General features: G+C 36.2%; 1 protein-coding gene across 3 annotated transcripts in view; it reads right to left on the bottom strand.

The window, feature by feature from the left end:
- Positions 1-516: 516 nt before the first annotated feature.
- Positions 517-13,203, bottom strand: part of SLF2 (SMC5-SMC6 complex localization factor 2) — a 48,042-nt gene continuing 35,355 nt past the window's right edge. For all 3 annotated transcript variants that reach the window (XM_059398366.1, XM_059398368.1, XM_059398369.1), the window contains 6 exons: positions 12,701-12,788; positions 11,355-11,486; positions 10,822-10,899; positions 9,064-9,150; positions 6,457-6,525; positions 517-3,853 (listed from right to left, as the gene is read on the bottom strand). In XM_059398366.1, the coding sequence (XP_059254349.1) occupies positions 3,818-3,853; positions 6,457-6,525; positions 9,064-9,150; positions 10,822-10,899; positions 11,355-11,486; positions 12,701-12,788 (490 nt within the window). In that variant the 3' untranslated portion in view covers positions 517-3,817. The remainder of the gene's footprint in view (positions 3,854-6,456; positions 6,526-9,063; positions 9,151-10,821; positions 10,900-11,354; positions 11,487-12,700; positions 12,789-13,203) is intronic.

Here is a 13,203-nt window from a genome sequence, read left to right as displayed (position 1 = left end):
GCTTCTGTATCATATGGCTTCCCCTTTCCTTGACCTAGGCTCTAGAACAAGGGAGCCAGGTCAAAGGGATTTCTTTCTAGTCCTCTTTGGCCAGTAACAGTATTTGCACCCAGATGACAGAAGGTACTGAGAGAGATCTGTTTGTGTTGTTCATCATGAGAGATCTGTTTGTGTTGTTCATCACTGAATCCAATTCTCAAGAGTGCCTAGCATGTAGTAGGTACGCAATAGTTGTTGAATCATCCGAGTGAATGAGGTAATGTAAGAATGAGATTACTGAACTGCTGGCCACAAATTATGCAGCACATTATTAAGTAGTTTATGTAAAAGTGAACTGTGTACAACTATAGCTTTATGTACTCCAGAAACAAGCGACATCAAGCCAAAAAAACAGACTGAAGAATCCAAAGCAAGAGGAAAAACCAATCAGTTTAAAAACTAGGGGGCAGGGAAGAAATAGGACATTCCAGATATTTAACCGTCTCCCACTCCCAAACAAATATTACCGAACACATGTTCAAACTGAGAAAAAGCATTTTTAATAACACACACATACATTCATGGGACTTTAAACAAGATGTAGTAAAAAAATCTTTAAAAAAAAAAAAAAGAGAAAAGAAATCTGCATTTACTTGTAAACTGCCTAAGAGCTGGTGGAATAACTGGCTGACAGGACTGCCCAGGGAAAGCAGATGCACAGATGACAAGGTGCCCCAGCACTGTAAATGAGCAAGAAATAACCATCGCAGAGCACGCTCCACATGCCCAGCCACTAGTACCGTATTGCCTCCTTAGAGACAAACCAGGACAGTCTCTTCCCTAATTTTCTAACTCAGTTACTTGTTATTGGGTCACCTCTTAAATTTTTTATTTTTAAATTTAAAAATTACCCTTGGTTTAAAGACTCCACGCATTATTACTGGCCAGTCCCCCACCAACTATACTTGTTTGGACAGAAATAAAAATGCAAATGCTCCTGACTGAGCCTGGATGACAACACGCCTTTTTTCTCTCTCTTACATCTGGGGAGATTTTTGTGAAGTCAAAAGCAAGCTATTATTTGTACTTCAAAACAAAACCAAAATGCCAACCTTCCAAAAGGTGACAAAGGCACCGCTGCCGTCAGAAGATAGACAGGAAATGTACAAATGCTGTTACTTTACTGCTACATCAATGCATTTTGTGCATGGAGAGCCTCTTCACTTAACATGATATAACTAAGGGAATTGTATTTTCCGATAACAAGAAAAGCAGTTCAGAAAAGGCAAACAGTTACACACAAAAGCATAAACACTTACAAGTACCTTAATTTTCAGCTTGCAATAAGGGTAATAAGTTTGACATACATATCCAGAAAATTAGACAAGGTTATTTTTGGCACAGTAATATTGCCAAACACACCACCACTCAGTGCAAGCTTTGTTTGCCAAGTCCCAAAAGTGGCCTGACATTTTCTGTGCAATGAACATTTTCTCGCCCCCCACTACCATCCCATTCACTGGGCAACAATAGCAGGAGGGAGACAGAACATGGGGACTCAAGAGGGAGAAGGATAATACTTGATTTGGGAGAAAAGTCATGGGTTACTGTGCTAAAAGAGAATCATCCAGAATTTGTATGAGAACCCAATGCAAATACTGACTGGAGTTATGACCTGGAGATGGAGACATCTACCAGAGTCATAAATACAAGGGCTCAAACTGATGTCTGGCCATTTTTAAAGGGACAGGTGAAGTATTTTTCTCTAATGAAGAAAGACAATTAAAAATAGAGACTTTTCTTACTGGAACTGCTAAATAAAAATGTATCAAAGTGGTTTTAAATTTGATGAGCAGTTATCTCTTGAAACTGCAATACAAAAGGGTCACTTAAAAAAAAAAAACCTGAATAACCCACTTGTCCCCCCGTCAATGTACACGATTAGAAAATATTTACACACTGTAATTACAAGCAATATAAGCAGTATTTTATACTTTGAGTTTTTGTACACTTTACACAATGCAAAATGAGAAAAATATGAACACTTATAAAATTACACACAAATAATGTATTTACAAAGTATTAAATTACAAAGAGTGAAAGCCCCCATTGTTGGGCAGATAGATGCCAGAGTTTCAAGCTTCTGTCAAATAGAACTCTTTGTATCTATCTCATTAACCATAAGTGGCATTTTCTAATAATACCCTTGAGAGGTAGTATCAAGATAATAATATTCTTACCAGTAAACTCAACACAGAATAAAACTTTTGTTGGTCTGACTCTTGGAGCCTCATTCAGTCGGGGTTCTCGGGAGTTGATTTACGTCTTCCCTATAAAATCTCTAACTGCTCAATGCTTGACATGGGCTCAAAAGTTACTTATACTATTGTAAATGATAAATTTAAGATAAAATGCTTTTTACTCCTAAGCCTCAATTTAGAGGTAGAAAGCTATTTTTAAAAAAATTATTATCTCCCCTCTCAAACCATAAATCTCAAGTCCAATTCCCTTCCTCTCCATCATCTCTTCCCCCACAACTGGAGACCTCAGAATGCTCAGGAAAGCAGTGTCATCCAAGTCAATATTGAAGGAAAAAAGTTGTTGACATTCTCATTCAAGAAACAAACCCCCGCCCCAAAAGGGACACTCAGTCAACAAAAGAATTTTTCAGTTAGTTAGTAAGAGTCTATTACTACCAAAGGCTTCAAAGGGCCCTTGGGCTAAGACCAGCATGTGCACTTCTACTAACCCTTCACCATTTAAACCCAAGGATGGCTTTCCAGTGTTTAAGAATATTTAGAGCAGCTGTGGTTTTCAAGTGCAACAAATTTAAAATACAAGCACACACACGCGCGTGCACACACACACATACACACACACACGCACACACATGCGTGTGCAATGTCCCAAAGAATAAACACCATCCAGGTCTCTGCCAAGCTTATATACTCATGAAAGTAAGGGTTTTGGAAACTTGTCCAGATCTTTAAGCTTCTATACTATATCTGTAATATGGCTAACCAAGGGCCAGGATTCTAAGATTTAGCCAAGATTCTAAGATTTAACCAGTATTTAAAAAATTATATATACATTTAAAAGGAATCCAAAACAAACTGCTTACGAATGTTTTGGCATGAAAACAGAGACACTATTTTATAGCTTAACTTCTTCCCCTTAAGGGGGATCTGGCAATATACCAAATTTCTGATTCTTAACTGTTTAAATGTATTTTAAAAACCTTACAGATTTATAATCTTGAATAGTGAAGGAAAATGTATGTATTGAAACCTCCCTGTGGTTTATAGCAATTACAGAAGAGATTTATTCTTTTTGTTATTAATCTCAGTTCTAAGTCTTCTTTTTGAGTCTTAAAATAACCAAGGGCAAAATGAAACCCAACTGGAACTTGGTCTTGACTTCCATGTCCAACTACTCAAGTTGGTCCAAACCCTTTCCTACATACTTCCTGTGATTATCCAAGTGCCATAAATACACCCCCCCCCCCAAATAAAAGGATAACTGGCTTACAATTTAGCAAAAGAAGTTAACAGGGGTAGGTTAGACATGCAACTATTAGTTGCTTCTACCACTCCCCTCTTGTTATAGGATGCTGCTCTTTTTAAAATGTCAGTTGCTTTAAAATTAAGCAGATCATGTTTCATATCTGCTTTAGAAATGGCAATTTCTTCATTACCAGCTTCATACTAGATATTCAAGTGGCACATTTGCAGCACATTTTCTTAGCATTCCACTGGAGTTTGTAGCATTCTTTCTACTCCTCTAGGAAATGATCTTATTGAATTTCTCTTGGTTCATATTTTTGCTGCTTCAAATCCTGTTATGAATCTGGTACCCAGAAGTCATGAAGCTGCCCCTAGAAAAGGGAAGGGGGAAAAAACAGGATAAAGAAAATCAGATTATATATTAATCCTTATAAAACTACTAATCATCAAACAGGATTTTGCTAAAAGAAGTAATAAAATCTTTATATTATATATTTCTCTGAACATTTATGGTAATCAGAATCAGTTTTCACATTTTGTGGTCCAACAATTAACAATTAATTTTAAGAAAGTACAGAATAAGTGCAAGATGTTTTCCTCACCAACACACACATGTGGAGGATCATATTTAAGAAATTAAATAAAATGTTAAGGTGACTAACAGAAAAGTTTTGGTATTAAATTCATTTATTTTAATACCACATCAGCAAAAGATGGCCAGGCTAAAACAAGATCTTTTGGGATCAGAAACTGAAGTTAACAAGAAAACATTAGTTTAAGACTTCTCAAAGGCTGTTCTCAAAGAGCAGGCATATCTTATTAAGGCCAGTAACACCAAGAGATTCAAAATACAGAAGAGTTGAGATTACTTTTTCTAATTAATCTTCAGTGCTCCTGTTGCTTTGACATAAACTATAAGCAACTTCTAGGTCCTGTCTACTAAAATTATGGTTCTTGGACCAGCAACACTGCCATAAATTTGAGAACCTGTTAGAAATGGAGCATCTCTCAGGTCCCACTCCAGACCTAACGAATCAAAATTGGCGTTTCAATAAATTGATGCCTATACTCACATTAAAATTTGAGAAGCATAATTTTAGACAATAATATATCCGTTAGTTTGTAAAAGGCAAATTTATAGTATAGCAAATTTAATACCAGTTGCTTACACAATGCCCCTCTTAAGCAAAGTCCCCTTAGATAGGATACCAAAAGCCTAACAAATGGAAAAATAATAAATAAAACTGGACTTCATCACAGCTAAAAAACTTTTGTTCTACAAACGATACTATCAAGGCAATGAAAAGACAATACACAGAATTAGAGACTATATTAGCAAATTATATACTTAACAAGGGACTTGTATTTGGAACAAATGGAAATTTTCTACAATTCAATAATAAAAAGATAAAAAGCCCAATTAAAAAATGAGCAAAGGATTTCAACGGACTTTCTCCAAAGAAGCTACATGAATGGACAGCAGGTATATGAAAAGATTCTCAACATCATTCATCACTGGGAAGTATGAATTAAAACCACAATGAGGTTCTACTACCAACCCCCTACTATAGCTATAATCAAAACCACAGATAATAACAAGTGTTAGCAAGAATGTGGAGAATTTAGAAACCTTATATATTTTGGTGGGAATGTAAAAAGTGCAGCCACTTTGGAAAACAGTCTGGCAATTCCTCAAAACATTTAACATAGAATCACCACACAACCCAGCAATTCTACTCCCAGGTATACACCCAAAATATTTTCATTTGAAAACATGTTCACACTAAAACCCGTGTGGTATTGTTCATGGAAGCATTATTTAGAACAGCCAGGAAGTGGAAGCATAATCAAATGTCCATCTAGTAAGTGGATAATTCATATAATGGAATATTACTTGACAACAGAAATGACAAAGATGCTACAACATGGATTCACCTAATATTATGTGAAAGAAGCCAGTCATAAAAGACCAAATAGTATATCGTTTGACTTAGAGGAAATGTGAGTAGGAAAATCTATATAATATAGACAGAAAAAACAGCGGTCACCTAAAGGCTTGGGGGGAGCTGGGGATAGAAATATAGGTGGTTGGGAAATAGGCAGTAGCTGCTAATGGCTTCTGGGATTTCTTTCTGGAGTGACAAAAATGTTTTAAAGTACGTTAAAACATTTGGTGGTGGTGGTCACACAACTGTACGTATACTAAAAACCACTTTAAAAAAAAATTTTTTTTTTATTTTTTTATTTTTATTTTTTTTAAAGATTTTATTTATTTATTTGTAAGAGAGAGAGAGTGAGAGCGAGCACAGGCAGACAGAGTGGAAGGCAGAGTCAGAGGGAGAAGCAGGCTCCTTGCAGAGCAAGGAGCCCGATGTGGGACTCGATCCCAGGACGCTGGGATCATGACCTGAGCCGAAGGCAGCTGCTTAACCAACTGAGCCACCCAGGCGTCCCCACTTTTTAAAAAATTTTTTAAAAGATTTTATTTATTTATTTGACAGACAGAGATCACAAGTCGGCAGAGAGAGAGAGGTGAAAGCAGGCTCCCTGCTGAGCAGAGAGCCTGATGTGGGGCTCGATCCCAAAACCCTGGGATCATGACCTGAGCTGAAGGCGGAGGCTTTAACACACTGAGTCACCCAAATGCCCCTAAAAACCACTTTAAATGAGTGAAATATGATACATGAATTTTATCTCAATAAAGCTATTAAGAAAAATGCTCCCCATGAAATATCAACCACCTTTGAGGCAATGTGACATTTTAAAATGGGCTCAACCATCTCTGGAAATAAGTTAATAAACAGAAAAGCAAACAAAAACTAAAAAACATACACACATTATTATACTGGAGTTTGCAGTTTATCTTAAGATATCTAGAAGAAAGTGCTGTGTAATAATTTATTTCAAACAACATAAAAAGTTACCATTTAGCAAAACTACTAAGAATAAATAAAAAACTTTAATAAAATGACACCTGAGTAGGCCGACAGTTCTGGATTATTTCCTGCCATTTTCCATGTATCCTGGCAACCAGGTCTTTTACCTTAAAAACATCAAAAAGGGGAAAAGTAATCAGATCAAAACATCCTTAACTAAAATCCACTTAATGCTTGATAAAAGATCTGATAGTTGTGACAGGCCCACACCCAACAATTCAATTTAATTTCTGCCAAGAAAGAAAAAAACTGCTCTTTTTCTGGAGGGGCTTTCAAATCACAGAGATTAATGTAAGACTCCTCGATTACCATAACCTAAATTACTGCATGCTTAGGACTCTATTTTCCCATTAGTTACTAAAGATCATCCAGAAAAAATGTGCTCCTTTCCTGCCTGCAAGATACTTATATTTTCAACTTGCTGGCTTTTGAACACCCACATAGATAAGCTCAGGTGTGGGTTTGTTATAGGGCCCAAGGCTTTGACTGTCCTTATCTTTCCAACTTCTATTTGAAAGACTCAAGGCCACAAAAAATGGCTGTCATTTGTTCCTTTCCACATGATCAGAAGATCCAAAATTTACTGTTCTGCCTCTCCACATTTCTGCAAAGTACTACAAAACCCCTTCAAATACAAGGTATATTCCTGTGTTTGAAGGTTTAGTGAGTCTCTGCATGAAACTTAAACTTTCCTACCACTCTAGAGATTCTCAATTAGCTCTTAAACATAACTGCTTAAGAAAAATGTTCTAAACAAGTCAGGAATTTTATAGCTGTTTTAAGTTTATAAAATAAATTAAAAAGTCTACTTTCTTCTCCATTTAGAGTTCAGCAGATTCAGTTTCTCCAAAATAATCACCTTTTCTATTACAGGTTGTGAAGAGGCAACTCCTCAGCAGACCATCCCCCAATGCAATTTCCATAGACCTCTTGTGTCTCTCTCCACTCTAAGAGAAGCCCTGGCACCAATCTATACAGGCTCCTGGCTTTAAGAAACAAAGACCTTGGGTGGTCCCTTTTTAGCACATCTGTCAGCAGTAGCTACTACCACCAAGTTCTACGGGCCAGTAACTCTAGTCAATGTTCAAAAGAATGTGCTTTGAAACTATGGTTTCCACTCTTAAGTCAAAGAGCTATCCCCTACATATTTCTGAAAATCTGCAATCTGATACAACTTCATTAGGTGCTCATCTCTGTATTTAACTGAAATCTACTAAAATAAATACACATACTGAATCCAAATGGGCATTGCTGAAATGATTAACCTTTATAGCTAATTAATTTAAGATATAAAGTTACAAAGCTGAAACTTCACATTTACTGACTTATCCAAACACAATGGCAAAAAAGAATCAGCTTTACATTACAAATGCTAAAAGATGATTTGGAATAAAAAATCCTTAAAAGTTTTTTTTAAAAAGTGTTCAGTGTCTTAGGTAAAACTGTTAAAATCACTGTTTTAATACTCAAGTTGCTTTCCTAACTCTATACTCATAGTCAGCTTTTCTACTGTCTTTGAATGTACTAAATGCTTAAGAAAAAAGCTTATTAGCAAGCTTACTGCTGAATCATTTCCATCTTAGAGCTCAGACTGGGTGAGCAGGACTTAGAAACCTGAAGAATCCTTCTTTAACACATTCTCTAATGGATCATTCAAAGAACAACAGCTAACCTATTTCTTCTCCATGAACAAAACAAGTTTTCAATTGTCACAAAATTGTTTTTAATCCCTGAAACTAATTTTGGCATAAAAGTCTTAATTTGTATAATGACAAAATAAACTTACTAGTGTCTTTTTTTTGGGAAGATATTATTTGTCAGAGAGCGAGTGCGTGAGCACACATAAGCAGGGGGAACAGCAGGCAGAGGGAGAAGCAGACTCCCTGCTGAGCAATGAGCCTGATGTAGGACTTGATCCCAGGACCCTGGGATCATGACCTGAATTGAAGGCAGAAGATTAACTGACTGAACCATGCAGGCATCTCAATAAGCTTCATCTCAGTAAGTTTCATCTCCATTGGAGATGGAGGCATCTCCAACGAGTACTGGAAGAACTTTCTCTTCAGGTGTCAGGAGTTTTAGAATTGAGTATAGTAAAATGAAAAATACATTTGTCTTGAGATTTTTTTTCCCCTTCACTTTTTTAAAAAAAGTTATTTCTTCACCCAATGAAGGGCTCAAACTCACAACCCCAAGATGTAGAGTTACATGCTCTACTGACGGAACCAGCCACGCACCTTTCCTTTCACTTTTAATTTAGCTACAAGTATTTAGTAGAAACTAACTTCTGTTATTAATAGAGAAAATCGTATTTCTCATTTATATGCTCTTTTTAAAAAAGATTTTATTTATTTGAGAGAGCGAGAGCCAGAGAGCATGAGAGGGGTAAGAGAGCATGAGCAGGGTGAAGGGCAGAGGGAGAAGCAAATTCCCCGCTGGCGGGGGGGCACCCCCAATGGGGGGCTTAATCCCGGGACTCCAGGATCATGACCTGAGCCAAAAGCAGATACTTAACTGACTGAGCTACTCAACCCCCACCCCCTTTTTAAAGGGGTGCTTCTCTTCCTCAAATATTAATGTAATCAAAGCTAGACAACAATGACAACAAAAACCCCTAACATTCCTTATGAAAAACACACACTTACTTTAGTTCTGTAAAACAGCCTTGCATCTTCTCTAATATCACACTTAACATGCTTTTCCAAAGCTCCACAGAGGTGCACGAAGTGTTTCTGTGCAAAACAAACATGAGGGATGAAAACAACTCTGAAGCATTGCAAATTAACACAGGGATGGTGCCGTTAGAACTAACAATCAAAAAAAAAAAAAAAAAAAAAAGAACTAACAATCATTTAAAAATCTACACTTACTATATATATACACACATATATATACACACATACATACACATATATATATACACACATACATACATACTGCCAGCCGTAAAAAGGACGAGATTTTACCATTTGAGACAAACAGATAAACAGATAAACCTACAGAGTGTAGACATCAGAGCATAGATATCATCCCAGTTTATACATTAGGAGAGTTGCCTAGGAAGTATTAAAGAATTTGCTAAAGTTAACCAAGACTGGTAGTTAGGGAAAAGCCAACCATTTAACCTAGGCTTCCTGACTTCTAACTCAAGTGCATTCCTTTTACTATCTCACAACTGCCCTAGTAAAGGAGTACCAAAAATACTCCCAGTATTGAATTACCAACAACCATCCTTTTACCTCAGTTCTCAACTCTCAAGGTTACTTATGAATTTCTTAACAGCAGTAAGTAAAAAATATCATTCATTTTATAATTTTGTTTGCTAGAATGTATCTAAGTCTCTAAATCCAGAAATGCTAAGGGAAATAAATCAGACAGAAGCCAACAAATACATGATTTCACTTTTATGTGAAAACTAAAAAAGAAAAAGAAAAAACAAACAAAAAGCAGAAAGAGACCTATAGTATATGTGCTGCCGAAGCGAGCACAGAAAGAGACCTATAAATACAGAGAGCAAACTGAGGATTCCCAGAGGCTGGTGGTGGTGGTGAGAGGATGGGCAAAATGGCTGAAGGGGAGTGGGAGGTATAGATTTCCAGGTATGGAATGAATACGTCATGGGGATAAAGGGTACAGCATAGTGAATACAGTCAATGGTATTATAACACACTGTATGGTGACAGATGGTAGTTACACTTGTGGTGAGCATAGTAAAATATATAAACCTGTTTAGTCACTATGGTGTTCACCAGAAACTATAACATTGTGTGTCTACCTAAAAAACCAAAAAGCAAAACAAACAACAAAACCTAAGAAAACTCCATATGAACCAGCGTTATGTCCTTTTCACAATGACAAAGGAGATACCAAGTTTTAAAACAGGTTGGAATATCCACAGTATGAAACACGATGACTTAAGAACTTTCCCTAGAAGTATGGATTATGGTAGTATGGGAAGGACAGAATAATTCAAAATGAAAATCGTACCACGAGGAGATAATTAAGAAATGCATATATCATTTAATTGATATATCTTAACATCAATTTAATTTTGAAGGCAATATTTCTAAAGGGGAAAAAAAGTGTAGTGGGTGAAGAGATGGAGAAAAAACCAGCTAACAGCTGGTTTGGTGACCTTTGGTATCTTATTAATGTATTACACTATTGTCAAGTTAGGATGATTAAGCTACACTCCAATAAACACAACTAACATGTGCAAATAATTCTTGCCAATGATATGTTGCAAAGTTTCTATATTACTTCTCTCTTTCCAGTGTACACTGGGATTTCTATAGCAAACCCAAAGTTAACTTTTACAAAGTTTTCTTCTATATAAAGAATATTCATTCATTCCATCAATAGTGACATTTAATTAGCAACAAAGAACACTAAAAACTACCTACCCGTTGTCCAGAAGAAAAAGAATGAGAACAACTAACTTCACCAACTAAATGAAGAAGAATGTAGGTCAGGTAATATGCCTGTTAGAGAAATAAGTGAAACAAACACCCATGAATTAGCTAGCATAGATATTATCCCAGTTTACACATTAGGAGAGTTGCCCAGGAAGTATTAAAGAATTTGCTAAAGTTAACTGAGCCTGGTAGTTCGGGAAAAGCCAACCATTTAACCTAGGCTTCCTGACTTCTAACTCAAGTGCATTCCTTTTACTATCTCACAACTGCCCTAGTAAAGGAGTACCAAAAATACTCCCAGTATTGAATTACCAACAACCATCCTTTTACCTCAGTTCTCAACTCTTAAGGTTACTTATGAATTTCATAACAGCAGTAAGTAAAAAAATATCATTCACTTCATAATTTTGTTTGCTAGAATGTATCTAAGTCTCTAAATCCAGAAATGCCTAAGCTGTTGTTTGGTAACTGGCCTCAGTTATACTCAAATGTACTCTTTTGAGGTATCTTGCCCTGGATACCTGCTTTTCGAGTTCCAAATGAAGACTATCATCAATAGTGCCATTTGGCTGTTCAGCCCTTTTCTTCAAGACCATTTTCTTCAACAAATCAGAAGGCTTCATTTGCACAAGATAGCGATGTAGGACTGATATCTATCAACAGACAGAGAAGAAACTCAACAATATTAAGTAATACAGTTGCTCGCTCTTAGTCTACTTTTTTTTAGCAGTCCTCTGTTCATTTTGCCTTCTCTAATTTTATCCCTTTAGCTTTCTTTATAGTCCAGTGATACCCAATTCTCCTTTACTAAAAGTCCTCATTTGCTTAAAAGGGATTTTAAATTAAAAGGTTCAATACTTGTAATTAAGGATAAAAGCTTGAGGAAGAGACTGAATGGCATTACAATACAGGCCACACAGAATGCTTTCTCTGTGGAATTATTTGAAAGTCAGCAAAGCCGAATCTCCCTATGAGTAGAAGTCACTGAATTCTAAAAAGAATTCTTTTGATGAAAGTAAGTATCACTGAAAGGACTGACAGCCCCATATACCTGAAATTAAGTCTACCTGAGCTCTACTAACGAAACCAGTTGCGCCTTCCAATTTCTTTGTCCCACAGTGCCCTGTGCATACTTCTATCGTTGTTCTTACTACATTATACTGCAGTGGTTTATTTTGTTTCAACCTAGATTATGTTTCCAAGAGCAGAGTCTCTAATTTCATTTTTTTATTCCTTGGATCTAGTAGAGAACAGAGCATCTTGTACTGAATTGCAGTTCACAGAAGAACACATCTAGACCGGTTAGCTGTTGAGTTTTAAAATTCCAATTATGTGTAGCCCCTGTAGCTCCCTTAGTGTTATTAAGGTTTGTAAAAAGCTTTCAGGACCTTTCAGTGAAGCTTCTGTTGGACACATTTAAACCCACTTATCTATACATGATGTATTTACTACTGAACAATTACTAGAGGACAACCATGTTTAAGCTCTATAGTTTAAGGAATATTTAATATTAAAACAGGTAAAAGAGGCAATTAATGTACAATAGTTCTGCAAGTTCTAATCTTGTGATAAAACTAACCTTGATAATTATATAAATAGTCCTACTTATAGAACACATTTTGATTTTCCCAGTATTTATACATTAGTTCATCTAATTATCCACTACCAACCTATATGTTACTGAGTATTGATATCATGTCCATGTAATGGACCTTATTAGTTAAGTACCATTCCAAAGATTATATGAATAATATCATGCTTGAGAACTGAGATCTAATCCCAGAACTTGACTTAAGAACCATCGGTTTTCCTTATACCTCCCTACCTTTTCCATTAATGAAAAAAAAAACAAAAATACTATTTATACCTGCAGATTACTGGTATTAGGGATATCTTCATGTTTCTCATCCAAAAGCTTTGAAATAATCACTAGGCTGACGCACTGTCTTAATTGCCTGGAATTAGAATTTAAAAGTATTTAGAATGCATTTTAATCAATACTGTTTGAGAAGCAAATGAATGAGCCCAAAGTTCTAACTGGAAACACAGCTAGTGTTTCAAGAGAAGACAGTATAACAACTTATAAACTTTAACAAAACAGTAAAATTTTCATGTAAAATATTTGTACATAAAGTTAGAATTGCCTGCAACTCAGGCAAATCATTAAGAATCTTTATCTTTGGGGGCGCCTGGGTGGCTCAGCGGGTTGGGCCGCTGCCTTTGGCTCGGGTCATGAACTCGGAATCCTGGGATCGAGCCTTGCATCGGTCTCTCTGCTCAGCAGGGAGCCTGCTTCTTCCTCTCTCTCTGCCTGCCTCTCTGCCTGCTTGTGATCTCTCTCAAATAAATAAATAAAATCTTAAAAAAAAA

This window comes from Mustela nigripes, chromosome 4 (genome assembly GCF_022355385.1).
Source record: "Mustela nigripes isolate SB6536 chromosome 4, MUSNIG.SB6536, whole genome shotgun sequence".
NCBI classification, from domain to species: Eukaryota; Metazoa; Chordata; class Mammalia; order Carnivora; family Mustelidae; genus Mustela; species Mustela nigripes.
This window is presented reverse-complemented; position numbering and strand designations above follow the sequence as displayed.